Below are 20,294 nucleotides of genomic sequence, written 5' to 3' on the forward strand. Positions count from 1 at the left end.
TGCGTTAAAGTCAGTTGATCTATTCGCCAAATTGACCTTAACTGACAGCAAGTAGAGAGATCACAAGTCTGCAGATCTAAGGGCTTTTAGGCCCAGTGGAGTACCTCAAGTCATCAGCTGAGAGGGTCTCTAGATCTGCCTGTCTTATTTCCCAACACACACACACACACACACACACACACACACACACACACACAGACACCACACATGTACACACACACACAGTATCGCCATAGAGATCACACAAGCCAAATGATCTCTGAAAGCGAGTGTATCGGGCTGTAGAGTATAACCAAACTCATATTGGTAAACTTCAACGTTTCAGGATGACATTTATTTACTGTCTTTTAACGGTGGTGTTTCTAGGCGCTTCTAGTCTGTTCCTCATCTGCGATCCATAGACACATGCACATATGGCTTGCTTCTCAGCCTGTGGTGGTAGAATATTGAACTCATTAGTCAGCAAACATTTGCTTTTGTTTTTTTTTTTGTTGCCAATTTTAGCAGCAGCAGCCTTCGATCTTCTCAAGTTCTAGTTCAGTTTTTTTAAAGCAGGGCGACTTACATGCCTTTTTTTTTTTTTAGTCGAGCAGTCCTATATTTGACAGCGGAAAAAAAAACTAGACCAGGGTGTAATTATTTACTTAGGTCAGTTGCCTCGTGGTGGTAGCCAGTAGTTCGAGGTTTCATGCTCATGTAAGACTATAGTTTAGCTCGGCCAAATGCATGGAAATTTCCCTCCCCAATCGAATTAGAACCCCCACTCCCACCCCCCCTACCCCCCCACCCCCCTATTCCTCTCATTACAGTGATGTTCTCTATCTTTGTGGGTGGCTTCGGCAGATTAGATTTATGCCTCCACATCGAATGTGTACAGAGGACCCCATCAGGTTGCGTTTTCCCAATGGGTGGTCATGTTCGATGAGGATAACATTGCAATCATTTGGGTGCATTTGCTGCTATCCGTGTCTCCCCAAAACCCCCAGCCTCACCTCCACTCTTCATCTCCACCACTTTTGGTACCCCCCCGCCCCCCCAAGCCCTTTCCTCCGCTTCTCGGCAATGAGGTGCAGATGTGGCCCTCGCTGTGTGCCTCCTGTGTTGAACGGGCTCTGTTTACCAAACAGGTCGCTCTTGTGCGGGCGATGACAGGTTTGAATTACCGCTCGCGTTTCGTTACCCTCAGCGCTTTGGTACGTCGGTGCCATGCGTCCTGGGGCCCCAGAGGTGACAGGAAAGCCGCAGTGACTGGAGACGGAGTGATAAGGCCCCGGGCTGGGGCGAGGAATGGATCTTTCCTGATGTTCGGACGGGAGGCCCCTGAACGACTTTACTATGTGTTACTCTCAGATCGAGAGGCAGTCTAGACCAGAGAGCGCCCTTAGCCCTGTGCACTGTGGTGTTTTGTGAAGGCCCCCTTAGATAGGCCAAAAGGTGGCTCAAGTACATGTGGTTGAAAGTACATTTGCACAAGGCTTTTGTCAACTTTGAGGTGTTCTGTCTCTGTTGTGAATAGAGTTTCCCTGTAATTGAGACACTTGCAAGTTAAAACACAGTTTTGAAATGAAAAATAGTGGCCTTGCATGGGCCTAAAAGAAAAACCGGCCTATCCGTTTTGTCCGAAGGACTTTCCTTTAGGGGCTGGGAAATGCATTAGAAGTAGTCAATGTCTGACTGGTAAGATTATCCATCACCGTGATTTTTATGTTTCTTTTATATGTATACGCATAAATAGTTTGAGCGAAGGAACAGTCGGAGAGTTGAATCGGTGTCCTTGAGCAGTCAGCTGTTTGGCAGGGGGGGTCTCAAATGGCTTTTCAAGCTCCTGTGGCCGACGAAACAGAACCCTGCTTGCACGAAGAATGTTCTAGAGGCGCCGGCAACTTCGACCTTGAATCCTACCCTGTCGCGTCCAGTTCTTTACCACTGTCGGCGCGGTAATCGCAAGGTTCTTGTTCAGGGAAATTCATTACCCCAAGTGCCTCGTTGATAAGACCTTCTCTCTTCATTCACATGAGTGTCAGAGGACAGGACGTGTTGAGGCAGAGACGTTTCAGACCAGGCTCTATGGCCTACAGTCAGACAGTCAGTCAGTCAGCCTGCCTGCCTACCTGTTGCTGCTGCTGCTGTGGCTGAAAGGCCAACTATGAGCTGTACTGACAGAGGGGGATGATTGGAGCTCTGCTCAGGTCACGAGGCCTTCTTGACCTCTGTCCTCACATTCCATTCACCCGTCTTCTCGTTTTCTTCATGCCACATTCCTGTTTTTTTTTTTTTTTTCATCTCCGACACACACAGGCACACACGCACATGCAAATGCACAAACACTCATGCAGAGGCACACACAAACGTGTCTAGCCTTTAGTTTGGTTTGAACTAACAGGTTGGGAGTTGTTGCCCCGTGTTTAGAATAGCAAGTGTTGAGGAGTGCGGCTGTTGACTCTGATTTGTTGCATAATGCAATCATCCAAATCCAAATGCGAGTACCGTCATGTTACCATGGAGCCAAGTAAGACAAGTACCTTGGACCATCTGTCTGTGAGTGTCAGACCTCGACTTTGTCTAGTACTTGTGTATTTGATCACCGGAGCTCATGGACATTGAATAGTCTTCCAAACTTTCTCTTGCCAAGAGACTCATTTTGATCTTGCTAATTCCATTTGTTAGAGCCACGGATTTGAGGTTTCACAGCGGAAGCCTTTCTAAGCAAATATTAAATAAATATAGAAGAATGGTTTGTCTTGACAGCTGCATGCCCCAACCAGCAAGGCTGTCTGAAAATGATCTAGGCGCTATCGATTTCAGGGTGTCAGTTTGAGAAGGCTTTGCGCATTATCTACAATAACAACTGGTTGTCCATGTCTGCTGTGGCACGTAGAGTCGAAACTGCTGTCGAATCTCCTGTTTAATGATTTGTAGGCCCTTTTTGGAAGCAAGTATATCAGAAGCGCAGTGGCCCAGCATGACCTTGTGAATAAATCACTGGCAGCTCGTGTCAGGGTAATCACAGTAAGTCATCTGTAATAGACATGTACAGAAACATACTACTGGACCCTGGAGGTCATATTCATTCAGTCGGTTCATTTTGGTTCATAACTCTCGAATAGGGAGCGTGGTAGAAGAAGTCACAGCATCTGCCACTCTGTGTTGTGTGGTAACAGTGGTTATTTACTGCAAAAACGTTCCAGCCCTCACCCCTTCCACCCCTCAGGTGCCTGATTATTTGGGCAGCCGTGGCCTACTGGTTAGCGCTTCGGACTTGTAATCGGAGGGTTGCCGGTTCCAACCCCGACCAGTAGGCGCGGCTGAAGTGCCCTTGAGCAAAGCGCCTAACCCCTCACAGCTCCCCAAGCGCCGCTGTTGTAGCAGGCAGCTCACTGCGCCGGGATTAGTGTACGCTTCACCTCACTGTGTGTTCACTGTGTGCTGAGTGTGTTTCACTAATTCACGGATTGGGATAAATGCAGAGACCAAATTTCCCTCACGGGATCAAAAGAGTATATATACTATACTATACTTTTTTCCCAGGGTCATCCATCAGCATCGTCCCACCCCCTGGTCCATCCCCATGCAATTCTAATTGCTCACGTTTTCTTTTCCAGTCCTCTGTCCTGCTGCCATGAAATTAAGGTTTACTGAAGGCAGACGTGTGTCTGTATAGCGTTACACACACACACACACACACACACACACACACACACACACACACACACACACACACACACACACACACACACACACACACACAGTTGACTGATCAGTACCATGAGGCTGGGTGGGAGTGTGTGTGGGAGCGGGGTGTTTGAAGAGCTCTGCCCAGCGGTCATAGAACCTGGGTCCCAGCCACGGCACAGCTCGCTGGCCCCCGTATGGTATCGTACAGTACAGTACGGCCCCCAAGCAGAAGGCACAGCCCATAAAGGTGCCCACCGCAGATCAAAGCCCACGCAGTGCCCCGTAAACTGGGATCAAAGTGTCTGTCTGCCCCACATACTGTCATAACTCTCAAATTAGCTTTGAAGGAGTTTTTTTGTGTCTGATTTGAGATCTCTCTCTCTCGCTCACTCACTCTCTCTCTCTCTTTCTCTCTCACTCTATCTCTCTCTCTCTCACACACACACACACACACACACACACACACACACACACACACACACATGCACACACACACACAAGCATGCTCATATTCTCTCTCTCTCTCACTCACTCTCTCTCTCACACACACACACACACACACACACACACACAGATGCACACACACACAAGCATGCTCATATTCTCTCTCTCTCTCACTCTCTCTCTCTCTCACACACACACACACACACACACACAGATGCACACACACACAAGCATGCTCATATTCTCTCTCTCTCTCACTCTCTCTCTCTCTCACACACACACACACACACACACAGATGCACACACACACAAGCATGCTCATATTCTCTCTCTCTCTCTCCCTCATTCTCTCTTTTACGCTCAGTCGCTCTTATTCTGTGCGTGCTGTGCTGTTAGTGAAGCTTAAGTTCAGGACGGGTGTTTGGTGTCTCCACCTCCACCTCCACCCTACCTCCACCTCTACTACGGATGACCCTCGGAGGATGGAGCTGCCTGCAGACTCCGAGGGACACCTCAGGAAGAGCCCGCAGCTCAGCACTCCAGGACTGTAAAAAGTTTTGCTTAGAAGGATATGATAAAGTTCTCCCTACAGGATTATTACGGATGCATGGCTTCATAGCTGGAGCTTTAAGCGTGTGGTGTTGTTGACTATAGGTTAGCTTAGCAACGGATCACTGAGAGAGACCAGACTGTGGGTGTATGTTACTTTTCATGTGTTCTTCATAATTTTGTAAGCTTCACTTGATAAATCCCAGTAAGACAAGTTTGAGGTAAATGTTATTTTTTAGATAGTTTTTCCCTTTTTTACTGATTGCCTGTTTCGTGCACTTGGTGAACTGCAGGTAGGAATTTTCCACCCACTCACTTACTCTTTCTATCCCTCCCTCTTCTCTGTCTCTCTCCTTCACACACACACACACACACACACCCACACACTCAAACACACATTTGTCCTGCTTTTCTCCTACCGTCTTTCACCTCAGTGGAAATCTTTTTTTTTTTTCAATGGTTATCTTCCAGAATAGCTAGAACTCCTCCTCCCTTGAATTTGGGCAAAACGGAAACCAATAATATAATATCCACTGGCCATTATCTCCTCCTACCAGATTATGCTCTCATCGTCTCATTGAAAGTGAAAGTCAGCTAGTAACACATTGCCACGTAACATCTGAAACTGTCAAGTTCTATCTGTGTGGCGAACTATTTATTTTGTCAGCGGAAGCCACGAAACGGTAGCACAATTATTTTTAAAGACCCATTGTGTTTCTTTTTGTCGTTTTGGCAAGTAGCCGTATAATAAGCGGGATAATGTATTCTCTGCTGCGCATCAAGGTTCTGTTCTCCTTGTCGGGACTTATTTTCTGATAATTACCGGATTATGCTCTCATCATCTCAGTCACAAATGCAGATTCATGATTCATTGATCCAGTTAACCCAGAGAGTGTGGGCAAAAAGGACTTTCTGCAGCACAGGTTTTTTATCTGAAACCGTATCGCACCAGTAACACCGTGACTTCCTTAAGTATATCTACCAGGGCAGAATCTGGGAAGTAACGCCCCAGAAGAAACTGCAACTGGATATTGTGTGTAAACAAAGCGACCTGGCCCTACCTGGACAAGCTTACTGAAGGAAGTCTGCTGTCTGTCTAGACATGCACCTTATCACAGTGGTTGAAGCGGGAGGCCCAGCTTAAGGGGCTAGGGATGGGGAGGGGGACCTTGAAGTTGACCCAGTTGCATTGAAGGGAGGATATGTCCACCTCTGGCCTTCGGGGCTTGCTATACATTTGTCAGTGTGTGTGTGTCTACTGCATGGTGCTAACGAGGGCTGCAACAATTAATTGATTAGTTATCACCTATTGTTAACAACTTTTTTAGCAATCGGTTCATCAATTTTGTTAGAATTTACTGATTACATCTTCTTAAACTTTTTAATATTTTCTGCTTTACTTATTCCTCTATGACCGTAAACTAAATAGATTTGGCGTGTGGACTAACAGCATTTGAGGACCAGATCTTGGGCTTTGGGGAATACTGATCAACATATTTTCACAATTTACTGACATTTTATCGATTTAACAACTATTTGGTTAATCAAGAAGGGAATCGACAGATCAATAAACTATGAAAATAATAGTTGCATTTAGCCCTAAATCGAATTTTCATAAACTTCCTCAATCTAACTTTCCTCCACCATATTTCTGGGCTAGTTTCCCAGTCAGGAATTACACCTAGTTGTGGACTAAGTGATGTTTAGGGGCTGTAAATATTTTATTTGAAATAGCACATTCATGCAACATTGGGCGATGGTCGATAGCTCTTTGTCTCTAGGTTTATGCAGGATCTTTCCGTTGTCAGCCCATCCGCATGTAGCTGATTGGTTGAGCAGGTGTGTGTTTTTGTGTGTGTGTATTTTTGCCGTCTGTTGCGTTGTCTGTAAGTAGCAGAGTTGTGTATTTGCAAGGACTGCCTGCTTTGCCTCACAACGGTCTGGTGTGTGTTTTTTGTATGTGTATTTTTGCCGTCTGTTGCGTTGTCTGTGAGTAGCAGAGATGTGTATTTGCAAGGACTGCCTGCTTTGCCTCATAGCGGTCTGGTGACACGCAGGTGCGGCTGCGCTGTTTGGACTCGGGGACTCGGGAGGTCTCTGCGTCTGCCCTGCATCAGTCTCTCCATGATGGATTGTTTCCAGTTTCCATGGTGTCACGCTGCTTGGAAACCAGGTCTACCCAACGGGTGTCAGTGAAAGCTAGAGAGTGCCACAGAAAGTCGTTCAAGTGTTCGAGTCTCAAGACACCTTTCATCGCGACAGAGACTTGTTTGCGTGCTAAAACAAACCTCCGCCTCTGGGCGTGAAAAGTTGTTAGTTGACGTTAAATTTTAACTAAATAGGCCAGTTCGTTTGGGATGTTCTGCTTCCAGGCAGGCTCTTGTCACACCCATTCCTATTGTAGCCCTCCAGAAGTTCTTTAAGGACACATAAGTCAAGTACACAGCTGACTTTAAAAACAAACAAACTCGGTTTTGACTCGGTTCACTTGCAGTAGACATTCTACGTGGTGAATTATGCAACTTTGTAATTTCTTAACCCCCCACCTGAGTCTTGGGGTTTAGGGGGAGCTTCTGTTGGGCCGTAGCAGAGGGACAGGACCGGGGGATAATAAAGACATCTCATGGACAGCTTGTAACTATTGGCTACAGTGTTGAAATCCAGCCTGTATGCCTGGAATCCACACACGCCCATATTTCAACAGCAAGAATGTGGAGATGGCAGGTGTGGCCTCCAGACCCCGAACCCTGATGGATGTTGCCCTCTGTGTGTCCCTCCAACAGACACACACACACACACACACACACACACACACACACACACACACACACACACACACACACACACACACACACACACTCACTAAGCGCCGTCTCGCTCACACAAACAGCAGGCTATCTGAATGCATGCGCTAGGGAGGCATTCTGCCGCCTCTGTTTAGACAAGGGAACGCGGCTGATAACGTCTCTTCTTCTTGGGGTTATTGTGGAATCTCTGTGAAAAAAAGACCTGTACACCCACACACACACATTCACACAAACGTGGTATATGTGTTGCATGCCTACTAGAGCAGAAAGACTCGAAAACAAAATTAGGTAGGTCAAGGACTGCATTTTTAAAGCTGGAATTAAAACACTGCAAAATATTTATTAGCACCGTTGAACGTTTTATAAGGATAACAATCAAAATGCTTAGACATCACCATAAATTTAACCCCTTTTGAAACAGTGACCAATGAGCATAAATAAAACACATAAAATAACTTGCTCAACTTTTACAACATTACTTTCTAGTACTGATAATTATCCGGTCGTTAAGGTACTTACTAAAGAGGTTTTTATGTTTATCTTGAAACATTTTGCTAATAGTAAATATGGGAAGGAAGCAGCACACATTTCCATGGGAGGAGGCATGTGCTTTCCCTCCTGAACTGTTCATGATATGAGAGCCAATGAGACCATGCTGGGTTCTACTATGGTGTAAAAGGCCATCTCTGTAACTTAACTCTAATCCTAAAAACAGGGCGAAAGGGTAAGACAAAGTAATTATGGCCTAATAACACTATTTTATCTATACTTTATTATGTCATCTACTCAAAGCACTTATTTCCAGAGTGACCATGGCATATCTAGATGTTGCTTTGCATACTGAGACAGTAGCATTTATGATTAGATAATTTGTAAGATTTCCCAAGATAATTGGCTTTCTAGGTAGGTTGCGCTAGCTGCTTTGCATAATTGAATGGTGCAACACACCTGTGTTAGATAAATCTTCTGCAGGCCTTTGGAATCATATGAGGAGTCCTCCTGGCCACCCGACATGGAGTTTCGTTTGAAAGTATTCTCGGTCTCTTGAATTTCACAATTAGCAAGCATTTCTCAACGTGGAAATGCATTGATCTCTTTTTTAAAACCTTTGCTGGTTTTTTTGGCCTTCAGATGGTTCACTCATATCATCGGTCAGTTGAGCTTATATTTTAGGGGTCAGAAAATTCAAGTCCAAGTCCTCATGAGTTGATGAAGTCCAAAGAAGTTACAACAACGTGATCAAATAAAATGTATGGATTTTGCATGGACATAGACTGTTGAGCATGTATGAGTTAGCACATAAGTGTTTTGGCATTGAGCTATTTTCTCTGGATGATGTGAGGATCTCGGAAAAATATACAAGAATGCTCTGCTGATGTTCAGTCACACATACTATCTGGGCTATATGAAGTACCTGTTTAAGATGGCCACAGCAAGCAGCTGTGCAGGCGTCGTGCATACGCCATTCATAGGCTGCATGTGTGTAAAAGGCTTAACTCTTACCAGTTCATGTAGGGTTCTATAGGTTAACCTGTGCAGTGCCATGGTACAACCCTATAGACCTTTCAACAGCATAAACAAACATTTGCGTTTCTAAGGCATTTTGTTACTTGGCGACAAACGACAACAAAAAAACAAGCTTTAAGGTCGACATTATGTAGAGTGTTACGCTAAAGTCCGATTCATTTGGGTTAGTATCTAGTATCTGCATTAGTTTTGAACATTTCAACCGGAAATCCTCTTGGAACAGATTGAAAGGGTCTGTATGATGTATCCTTCTCAACACCAGCAAAACAGCTTCTCTGTTTTTGTTTAACGTGGAACTAAAGTATCCTAAACAAGCCGTATGGGCTGTAATTGCACTCCAGCTCCAGAGCAGATGTGGCAATTGAAGTGACTTTTTTTTTTTTTTCAATGATGAAAGCAAGAGCTTAGGAAATGTCCTCAGATTTTTCAATGTTTTTTTCCCCTCCAAAACTGCCTTACACTTTCTCATGTTCAGAAAGAGGCAGTTCAACCTCTATTTTTGGACATCTCTGAGAATTTCCCTGCCCGCGATTTTCTTTTCCATATCTGTCATCCTCTCCCTCCATTTGTTTCGTAATTGCTTCAAAACATCTGTAATTGTAAGTAGTTGGCCCTGACGTGTTTTGATCAGGCAGGCAAATAATTGACACAGTTGACAGTAATTGGTCTTGCCCCAACTTGAACGTCCCCCCCTCCCTTTCCCCCTAAAATATCTGTGCGTCTGTTAACACCCCTCCCTCCCTCTCCAACTCCCTTGTGGCCCCATTTTGACCTTTGACCCAGGCTTCTCGCATAGTGTTTCAACGCTCATCATCGCCCGCACGCCTGACCTGCCAGCATCGTATTTGCTTTATTAATTAACCCCACTGATCCACAAACATTTCCTCGTTGGAAAGTAGAATAACATTTTCTACAGCTACTTGACACAAAAAAAGGCAACAGAGGGATTTGGGGGGAAAGGGGATGGTTCCCCTACATGTTGGAATAACATGGAAACCAGCTTCCGAGGCATATCGAGGAGGGGGTGGGGTCGGGGGTTGGGGTGGGGGTATGACCGTAGCGTGCAGTGTCCCAATGGATTTAGAGGCTGTGTGATCATTCATTCACTAGAGACCATCCGTATCTAAAAAACTTGCTGAACTACTTTCTTCACCCCCATCTCCAACCCCTTTCTACACATACTTCTCAACCCTTCACAGGGAGTATTGAGGACATAATTCTGTCTCCTCACATTGCAGCTCCTGTTTCCCACAGGCTCAGTTAGAACAGAGTGAAAATTGGTCTGCCGTTCAGGCGTGTTTTTTTCTTTCTCATCACCGTTCAGTTGAACCCTTGCATCCCTTTGCTTGCAAGACCAATAAAAAGCCTGTAACCCATACATTAACACGGGATCTCCACAAAAAAAAAAACACAAAAAAATGCTTGACCAGCACAGTGTGTCTGTTTTGATATTTGTCATAAATCCTGACATGCTGAAACAGACCCGGCTGTCATTAAACCGAAGGCAACAAAACGCGAAACAGATCTCTGGGGATGCAGTCAGTCTCCCAAGCTCCCTTTGATGGCCCTTGGAGTGAAGATGTTTTATTTGCGTGATTTTTGGTCCAACTATTTTTCCATTAACTCCTCTCTGGGTTTGGACCATCATGCGCTGTCATGGCCTCAAATGCCACAGTTCAAGGCCCATACATGGAAAAGCAACTGACAATGCTGAAACGGTTATAAATTAACTGACCGATTTTCTTTTGGCGAGCCTCGGCGGTTTTAGCTTCGAGGGAGGAAAATGTGGTCTTCATTAGCTGTCATTGGTTCCTATCAGGCCACGAGATTTCTTTTTAAAAGGTCAGTCTCTGGCTTTGTGTACTTTTCTCCTGATTGCACCGAAAAGGAGGCGTACTTTGCCTCTTGTTAACAAGACTTAATGGGACTCACCTTGTAGAGGGAGAGAGAATATGCAGATTCTTCAAAGACCATGCAGTCACAACATCTGGTAGGCGTATTAACATGTCTAGCGAACTTTAAAGGGATTTATTGCCTCCCTAGAAGTTACCCTGTGGTGAAAAATTCCTGCCAATAGCTTTTGTTCATCTGTGCTGCGCGGTGCCATGGCAACCACTAATTATAGCATTCCATGGATTCTCTTTAAAAATGGGAAAGGAGGTGAACGGCAGCCACCTCTTGGCCCTATAGGCATATTGCTATGCAGTTGTTTCATAGTAGGTTTCATTCTATTGGCTGCCTCAAGGAATCCTTGTAGCTCACTTCCTGTTTGGTAGACTAATTTCCGGTCGTTGTGCATTATGCGTTTATAAACTCCTAAGCCCTTTGCTTGTTGGCATTTTGACTTGTATTGCAATTGAAATTAACTAGTCAAGAATAGGGGGCAATCATTGGAGATCTAGGTATGAAAATGCATCAATAGTTGAGTTTAGTACAGTTTACGCATTGTTTGCCTAATTCTGCTTTGTTGATGTCCTTGTCCTTGTGGTCTAGAATATATTTTACTGAAAAGAATAATCATTTGGTAAAAAGCATTGCATGGCATTTCAAGCCTGCAGCAACAGAACTTTTGTATGTCTGTGTGTACAGTATGTATGTATTGGGCATAAAACTATTTGTTCATTATTATCATGCTCCTAGTCTCGTCTGTGTGGATCTATGTATGTATGCATTTCTTAGTGAGCTCTAGTGGGGCATGGCAGATTCATCTTCCCCCTTCTTTAATAGTTTTCATTTGCCTGAGGATCTGTTGGCGTTTTTGATTCGTGGCGACTCCTACTCCCTCTCTCGTGTTGGCCCGGAGGCTTCCCACTGCTCGGGGACGCCTCTGATGGGAAGTCCAGACAAATTTGCCGCAGCTGAAAGCTTCATATGGCATCAGGGAAGCCTACTGCATATCCCTGACATCTGCGTTTATGGCCAAACTGTCGCATCTTAAAAAAAAAAAAAAAAAAATACACGACTGTTCCCGCAGCCCAGTAAGACAAGCTCTCTTGAGTTATTGTCCATGCAGCATATGCCGAAGCTCCCGTTTATTGTAACATCTTGACCTATCCGGTCATCATTGGGCCATTGGGTTAATAAAGCCTAAGCTGCACTTGAACATCTCTCTTGTTTGTAGTCATTGGGTTTCTGTGTCTTGCACCTGTGCCCAACTTGGGTTAGGCCATGCAAACTGTTTTGTGTTTCTGCCTTTCCGGAATTATTCCCAGACTATTTATTTACTTCTCTTCCCGATTTCATAACCCAACAAATCTTCCAGGCAAATGTCAAGCAAAAGAACAAGGTCTGATACTGATTTAAAGGAGTTAACCAAATAAAAAAAGAAAGTGGGGAAAAAGATCATGATGCCCCTAGGGTAAGTCATTTTGAATAGAGTGAGTTGTTCTACACAAGGTGTGTAAGGGGGGGGTTGTGCAGAGTGAAAGCATGTCATGAAAAAAAAAACATATTTCTCCCATAAAGCCTGAAAGTGAATCTGGTTTTGATTGGATGTTGCTTTGACTTCTAAATGTAAACCTGATTGATCTTTATTTTTTCTTCTTTTTCAGCCCTTCAAGGCCTTTTCGCTTCCCCAGAAGGTAGGACATGCCTAAATCTTGCCTTCTCTTGCTCACTTTCAATCTTTCTCACTTTCAATCTTTCTCATTCGTTCTCTCACACCCACTCTTTTTTCCCGTTACAAAATCTGATGTCTGGCCCCATCATACCCACTCTGAGCCAAGTAATCATTCCCCTGTCATGAGTCAGCTGAGTTATCGAAGTGAAAAATAACGGCTTGTACCTGGACTCCATCTGCCCCATGATAAATCTCCGCTCCTCAGTTCGACATTATTGCTCCTTCTAAAAGATTGACTGACTGTTGCTTTTCTCATCCCAATCCTGACAGTGAACAAATATATAATCATCACTATTGTTAGTAATAGTGTTAGTGTTGTTACCAAAGACACTCAGTCTACTTTGTTTATTATGAACATGGTCTTCCTTCTCCTCACTGTAGCAGATTTTACTGTTAACCTTTTAAGCCTCTATATAGCAGTAAAAGTTATGTTAGGTGTACAAACTTTTATTACCCTTTCTTCTGGATTCTTGCTAAATATATATGAACCCTTAGGGCATGTATTTAGAGAAAGAAAATAACCCAAGTACTTCACTTCTTTTTATCCAGCTATGCAGAGCTCATCGCTGATTGGCCGGTGGTTGTGCTGGGGGTCTGCACAGTCCTCATAGTAGTCTGTGCCCTCGTTAGCATGCTGGTGCCAGATCCGCCCGACTTCTCCGACCCCTTACTTGTAAGTGCCAGAATCCCATGTCCGTGTGCCAGCTTGGTTTCTGCTTCAATTAAACTCTCTTTGTAATGTCCTTAATTCCTCTAATGTAAATTCATTATCGCACAATGCTACACAGGGCTTTGAGCCAAGGGGCACCACAATTGGCCAGCGCCTGGTGACGTGGAACAATATGGTGAAGAACACTGGATACAAAGCGACGCTGGCTAACTATCCCTTCAAGTATGCGGATGAGCAGGCCAAGAGGTGAATGAAACTCACAAACAAAGGCCACTCTTTGTATTCGAAAAGTCCTCTCTAGTCTCTACCTCACATTCATGTAAATCCCTGATGAAGGCAAATTAGGATTAGGCCTCAGGCCAAGACGGGGGGAATAATTGATTGATGATGTTGATAGACTTGGGAGCGAAAAAAACAACTTGATTCGCTCTCATGAAGAAAAAACAGTGCTCTTTTCTCCGCGGCTCATCTTCCCACTCTGATCTTGGATCATTCGCCTGGCAGCTGAATGGTAATCCTCTCTGTATCTGGGGCGAGAATCAGCGTGTCTCTCTGTAGCGCGGCCTGTCAGCAGGTCGCGGAGTTATCCTGGCTCACTCTCTCCATCTTCCCTGAAGGGAGGGCACTGATTAAAGGCACTTCCTGTCTCCGGGACAGGATGTGGCCGCCTCTGAACCTCTGTCGGCACCACTCCTGGCTCCCGTCACTGATAATGGCAGTGGTCAGAATAATTGAGATGACTAATAATAACAATATGACCAAGGATTCCTCCACCTCTAACCTAGAATCAAGTCTTTTGTCATGGCGAGCCTGCCAGGGCCTCCCATTTTAAGACATATTTTTTTTTTTTCCAGCAGACTGAATGTCTTTAATTGTGTCATGTCATAGTTGTGTGCCAGTCATAGGCAGAGAGTCAGTTCAGTTAAAGTCATCATTTCATGTTTGCTTTAGTTTTGTTGTAGTTTTATATTAAATGTGTTTTACTGCTTCATCATAAATGTATCCATAGTTCGGTGATAAATGTTGCCCTATGGAAAAGCAGAAAAGAAACACTTCTGTAAAGAAAGATCAAAAATAAATACTTCACTACTGAATGTCACTACAATATGAAGGGGTTGTCAAAGCATGTAACTTGTTTCAAGAACTTTACATGCTACCACATTTCCTAATCATTGCCATTAAAGAAGGCTACTGTAGTATGTAATTGAACTGAATGGAGATGCACAGTCCCGTGGCTAAATGTAGGCTTTGTGTAATTTAAACAGCCACCAAGAGGACCGATGGTCAGACGACCAGTATGAGAGAGACAAGAGGCAAGCAGAGTGGGACTTCAGCAAAGATAACTTCTTCTGCGACGTGCCAGGTATGCCTACATACATATCTGGTCATGGATTATATTTCTATTGGCTGCTGGTACATTTTAACTTGTGTTAACTTGCTGATGTCTGCACCATCAGGTGACAGGTATTCAAGACTGGTGTTTGCCTCTGCAGAAGGAAAGAATTTATGGAGCATACAAGCAATCAAATCTATGTGCAATCTTGACAATATAAAGGTATGTGAAGTGTTGAAATATGATATGAAATATGAAATATTCATTGAGTTTTATATTATTAATTTAGAATCAAGACTTCTTGTTTTAGTTTTTTTTTTTTAATATTTAAAATGTCCAAATCACATGTTTAGTAAACTATATAATAAAATGAAGTTTTTAGGTTAACTAATTTAAAAAAGTCTTTAGAACTAATGGATTATGACGTAACAGCTGCCTGTTTTATCCTTGTACAGGTGCGATCCCACCACGAGTACTGGAGCCTGTGCCAGCGGACCAACGCGGCCTCCTGCTGCCCAAGTTGGACCCTGGGAAACTACATCGCCGTTCTGACCAATAAGTCGTCCTGTCAGAAGATCACCGAGAGGGACGTCTCCCACACTCTAAAGATTCTGCGCTCGTGTGCCAAGTACTACCATAATGGCACCCTTGGCCCCGAGTGCTGGGACATGTCGACTCGTAGGAAGGATCAGCTGAAGTGTGCCAACGTGCCACGCAAGTGCACCAAATACAACGCCGTCTACCAGATCCTCCACTTCCTGGTGGACAAGGACTTCCTGAACCCAAAGAGCACCGACTACCAGCCACCGGCACTAAAGTACAGCATGCTGTTCTCGCCGACGGAAAAGGGGGAGACCATGATGAATATCTACCTGGACAATTTTGAGAACTGGAACGCGTCAGATGGCGTCACAACCATAACGGGTATCGAGTTCGGTATCAAACACAGCCTATTCCAGGACTACCTCCTGACCGACACGGTGTACCCAGCCATAGCGATCGCGATTGTGCTGGTCGTCATGTGCATGTACACCCGGTCGGTGTTCATCACCCTCATGACCATGATTGCCATCATCAGCTCCCTTATCGTCTCCTACTTCCTGTATCGGGTGGTGTTCAGCTTCGAGTTCTTCCCTTTCATGAATCTCACCGCACTCATCATCCTCGTGGGCATCGGGGCAGACGACGCTTTTGTACTCTGTGACGTGTGGAACTACACCAAGTTCGACAAGCCCAACTCGGAACTGTCAGAGACGGTGAGCGTGACGCTGCAACACGCGGCCCTCTCCATGTTCGTCACCAGCTTCACCACCGCGGCTGCCTTCTACGCCAACTACGTGAGCAACATTACCGCCATCCGCTGCTTCGGGGTCTATGCCGGCACCGCCATTCTGGTCAATTACATCTTGATGGTCACGTGGCTGCCGGCGGTGGTGGTTCTTCACGAGCGATACCTGCTGAACATCTTTCCGTGCCTCAGGTCACCACACCATCGTCCCTGTAACACCACTACGTTCTGGGTCGGCCTGTGCCAGAGAGCCAATAAGTGTTTGTTCACCGTGTCGGAGGCCTCGAGGATATTTTTCGAGAAGGTCCTGCCGTGCATCGTGATCAAGCTCCGCTACCTCTGGCTCTTCTGGTTCCTGGCCTTTACCATCGGTGGGGCGTACGTGGTGTGCGTGAACCCCAAGATGAAGTTGCCCTCGCTGGAGCTCTCCGAGTTTCAGGTGTTCCGTTCCTCGCACCCTTTTGAGCGCTACGACTCGGAGTACAAAAAGCTCTTCATGTTTGAGCGTGTCCATCACGGCGAAGACCTCCACATGCCCATCACCATCATCTGGGGCGTGACGCCCTTGGACAACGGTGACCCCCTGAACCCCAAAAACAAAGGCAAGTTGACACTCGACACAACCTTTAACATCTCTAGCCCCGCTAGCCAGGAGTGGATCCTTCACTTCTGCCAAAAACTGCGCAACCAGAGCTTTGTGTTCCAGTCAGAGGAGCAGGATTTCACCAGCTGTTTCATGGAGACCTTTAAGCAGTGGATGGAAAACCAGGACTGTGAAGAGGCACCTGTCTATCCCTGCTGCAGCCAGTCCACCTTCCCCTACAAGCAGGAAGTGTTCGAGCTGTGCATCAAAAGGGCCATCATGGAGCTGGACCGCAGCACGATATACCACCTAGACAGCAAGACTCCAGGGCCCAGGTTTGACATTAACGACACCATCCGAGCCATCGTGCTGGAGTTTCAGAGCACCTACCTCTTCACCCTGGCCTACGAGAAGATGCACCAGTTCTACCGAGAGGTGGACACTTGGATCCAGGAGGAGTTGAAGAACGCCCCCAAGGGTCTGAACTATGGCTGGTTGGTCAGCAACCTGGAGTTCTACGACCTGCAGGACAGCCTGTCCAATGGGACGCTGATCGCCATGGCTCTGTCTGTGGTGGTTGCGTTCAGTGTGATGCTCCTGACCACCTGGAACATCATCATCAGCCTCTACGCCATCATCTCCATCGCTGGGACCATCTTCGTCACGGTGGGCTCGCTGGTGCTTCTTGGATGGGAGCTGAACGTGCTGGAGTCTGTCACGATATCTGTGGCTGTTGGACTTTCTGTAGACTTTGCGGTGCACTATGGTGTGGCATACCGCCTAGCCCCTGAGCCTGACAGGGAGGGCAAGGTTGTGTTCTCCCTAAGTCGAATGGGCTCCGCCATCTTCATGGCGGCCCTCACAACCTTCGTTGCCGGGGCGATGATGATGCCCTCCACGGTCCTGGCATACACGCAGCTTGGCACCTTCCTCATGCTGATCATGTGCGTCAGCTGGACCTTCGCCACCTTCTTCTTCCAGTGCATGTGTCGCTGCCTCGGCCCACAGGGCACCTGCGGGCAGATCCCCCTGCCCAAGAAGCTCCAGTGCCAAGCCTACGCCGAGAGCTTGAACCCCGGCCCAACCAGCCGTGGCCAGGGCAAGCACTGCCACGTGGGCAAGTATCAGCTGGACTCCCGGGCCGGGGACGTTGAGCACGAACACTACGAGCTCGAGCCGCTGGCCTCAAACGGAAGGAACCTGGACAAGATCCCGGCGGACGGCGCCGAGCCACACGCGCAGCTCTGTAATGGCATTGCCCCGCGCCACCCTGCCCCTCGCTCCCCCCACATCCCCTTCAAGGGCACACCAGACCCCAGCAGAGGTGGGGTGGTGGTGGCGGCGTCCAACATGTGCTCCAGCCCCGAGAACGGCCTTGGCGTCCCCGGGACGGAGCTTAGCCAGCGGAGCGCCCACGGCCCACACAGCACCAGCTGCTCCTGTGGGGACCCTCATCTCCCGCAACCAATGGGAGCACAGCGGACCGCCCACCCCCACCCCCACTGCACAGGTGACGCCCCATGCCCCATCCACTGTTCAGGTGACGCCCCATGCCCCATCCCTCAGTACACCCTGGCTGTCCCCCATGGCACCCCTGGCGGACAGACCCTCCTGCCCTCATTGGAGGCCATGTACCAGCCTATGGAGTGCCGCATGCACTACATGCACTGCTCCCCTGCCGCCCACTTCCACCCCTGCTCCCAGGTGCGACTCCCTAGGCCAGGCCACAATGGGTGTCACCTGCGGGGCTATTGCGTACACCCCGTGCACCTCCAGCAGCAGCAGGTACAGGGCCTGCCGGAGACCCTGGCTGGGGAGGACACGCCGCAGGTGGGGACATGCGGTATGCCGCACGTGCCCTGCCCCCTCTCCGCACTTGCTCAGAACACTCCGTTAGTTCACACGCACACAGCCTGCGCGGCGAGCCACGAACTTCAGCGGCTTGGGGGGAAAGCCCAAGGCAGTCCGAACCCTCCAAACGAAACATGCGCTCACGTGGGCGCAAGTGTAGCAAAACAGGCAATGCCAATGGACGCTTGTCGTAAGACGCAAGGCGACGCAGAAAAGCCTGACGCTCCTGTCGTCATGCAGGAGGCTAGTGTGAAAAAGTGCAAGCTCAAACACAGGGGCAGAAAAGCTGAGGCGGCGTCAGCCTCCCCGAAAAAACTGAACTGTTTTAACAGGACTTTGAAAGGAAAGTGCAATTCTATTGAGTATAACAAGCCAAAAGCAGAAGCCAACGTGCCTGTCATTGCCATAAATTCAAAACCCTCCGCAGAAAGTTTATGCTGATCATCAAAATGAAAAGCAACAAAATGAAAAACAACTCATTAAATTATCTTAACAAATAAATCCTGCCATGTGAGATGCCCATGTGCTGTGTTCCTCAAATATTAAATGATTGGGGTTCCTCAGAATTGCTGCCTTGTGTTTTTTTTGTTTTTTTTTGTTGGTGTGCTGCGTTTTTTCAGTAATTTATGGGTTATCCTTTCATAATGCCTTTCCTCTGATGTTTTGTCATTCTGTTTTGGCTATGTTCCCGTACAGATTTATTCAATAAATTATTCCACTATAACTTTTCCCCCTCACAAAAAGACCCTTCATGATTCCACATGCCTTTCCCTCAGAAAGGCGACTGAGTGCATGATTGTTAGTCACCGACTCCTGATTGTCTCCTTCCATGCACATTAAATTGTGTGGAATCAAAGGCCTCTGTTGAAAAGGGTGCAGTTTAAGCTAGTGGTACACCTGTTGCATTGTCTGCAGGGCTGTCGGAGCTTTTCTAAGTTTGTCTGCTCAGGCCTCAGGCAGTGGCTGCATATTCGGGATGTAAGACTTGTGCTATGAAAAGGTGTTTTATGTTGAATGCCGCACTCTTACCTCAGAGGATCTGAGAGTGTTGCATTCCAGGCAGGTTAGTAACACGTTGGACACTAATGTGTTTGGTTTTCCGTCCACACCCATGGAAAACCTTGTGTTTTATGCACGGTATGATAGAACAGTTCAAAACAGAACATGCACGCTTCCACAATTATAGCTCATCTCTTTACTGTACATCTTCCTGGGTTTTCACAAGCTCTGTCTCAACTCATCAGAAGTACGTTTTACAATGATTATAGAAAGACCAAGCAGAAATGTGTATTAAAACAACACTTTTCTTTAGAACCAGGATGTAGGGCCATTTAGTTTTGCGTCAGTGAAATTATGTTGTGCTTTTTTAATCTCCAAGGTCCTCAAAGGTATACAAACCAAAATCAGTTCAAATGACAAATGTATGTCAATCAAAAATTTGCAGGGAATGCTCTATTTAGTGAATGTGTGTACTTCTATTATTACTGTTTCTGTTTATTACTGTTGTATATTTACTCAATTTACTGACTAGCAGTCTAAACAAAGAGTCTGTTACATATGGGTCAAAGTCACCAGAAAGAGGTAGATTGTACTAAACATCACTTAACTGTTTTAAGGTTGCATTGTGATGACGCAGATGTCATTTTAAAAAATGTTCAGATGCATTGTAGACATCCCAAACTGAGAGATCACTTGACACTACCACATATATACCACAGTGATCAGTGTCATGCATGTAGTGAGCTTCAGGTCTAATGGGAAGCACAACACAGGAATGTGGTCATGCTAGGACAGGTTACAGCTATGTGCCCATGGCCTTGTCGTCCAGCCCGCGCTCAATTTAATCCTGCCATGGTCGTGAAGACCACGGGAAACACGGACAGTTAGTTTCCCCTCACAGGCTCCTCTCCTTCCTCCCTTCAGCCGCATCCAGACATGAAGCGATTTG

At 46.4% G+C, this 20,294-nt stretch overlaps 1 protein-coding gene across 4 annotated transcripts in view; it reads left to right on the forward strand.

Moving 5' to 3' along the window:
• Positions 1-19,085, forward strand: part of disp1 (dispatched homolog 1 (Drosophila)) — a 61,888-nt gene extending 42,803 nt beyond the window's left edge. For all 4 annotated transcript variants that reach the window (XM_076272322.1, XM_076272324.1, XM_076272323.1 and 1 more), the window contains 6 exons: positions 12,554-12,583; positions 13,171-13,294; positions 13,410-13,537; positions 14,557-14,654; positions 14,749-14,846; positions 15,080-19,085. In XM_076272322.1, coding sequence (XP_076128437.1) covers positions 12,554-12,583; positions 13,171-13,294; positions 13,410-13,537; positions 14,557-14,654; positions 14,749-14,846; positions 15,080-18,787 — 4,186 coding nt within the window. In that variant the 3' untranslated portion in view covers positions 18,788-19,085. The remainder of the gene's footprint in view (positions 1-12,553; positions 12,584-13,170; positions 13,295-13,409; positions 13,538-14,556; positions 14,655-14,748; positions 14,847-15,079) is intronic.
• The last annotated feature ends 1,209 nt before the right edge of the window (positions 19,086-20,294 follow it).

This window comes from Alosa pseudoharengus, unplaced genomic scaffold (assembly GCF_046254945.1).
Source record: "Alosa pseudoharengus isolate Yale_2024_CS ecotype anadromous, Long Island Sound unplaced genomic scaffold, YU_APseudo_1.1 YU_APseudo_1.1_scf_7, whole genome shotgun sequence".
In the NCBI taxonomy this organism is placed as follows: Eukaryota; Metazoa; Chordata; class Actinopteri; order Clupeiformes; family Clupeidae; genus Alosa; species Alosa pseudoharengus.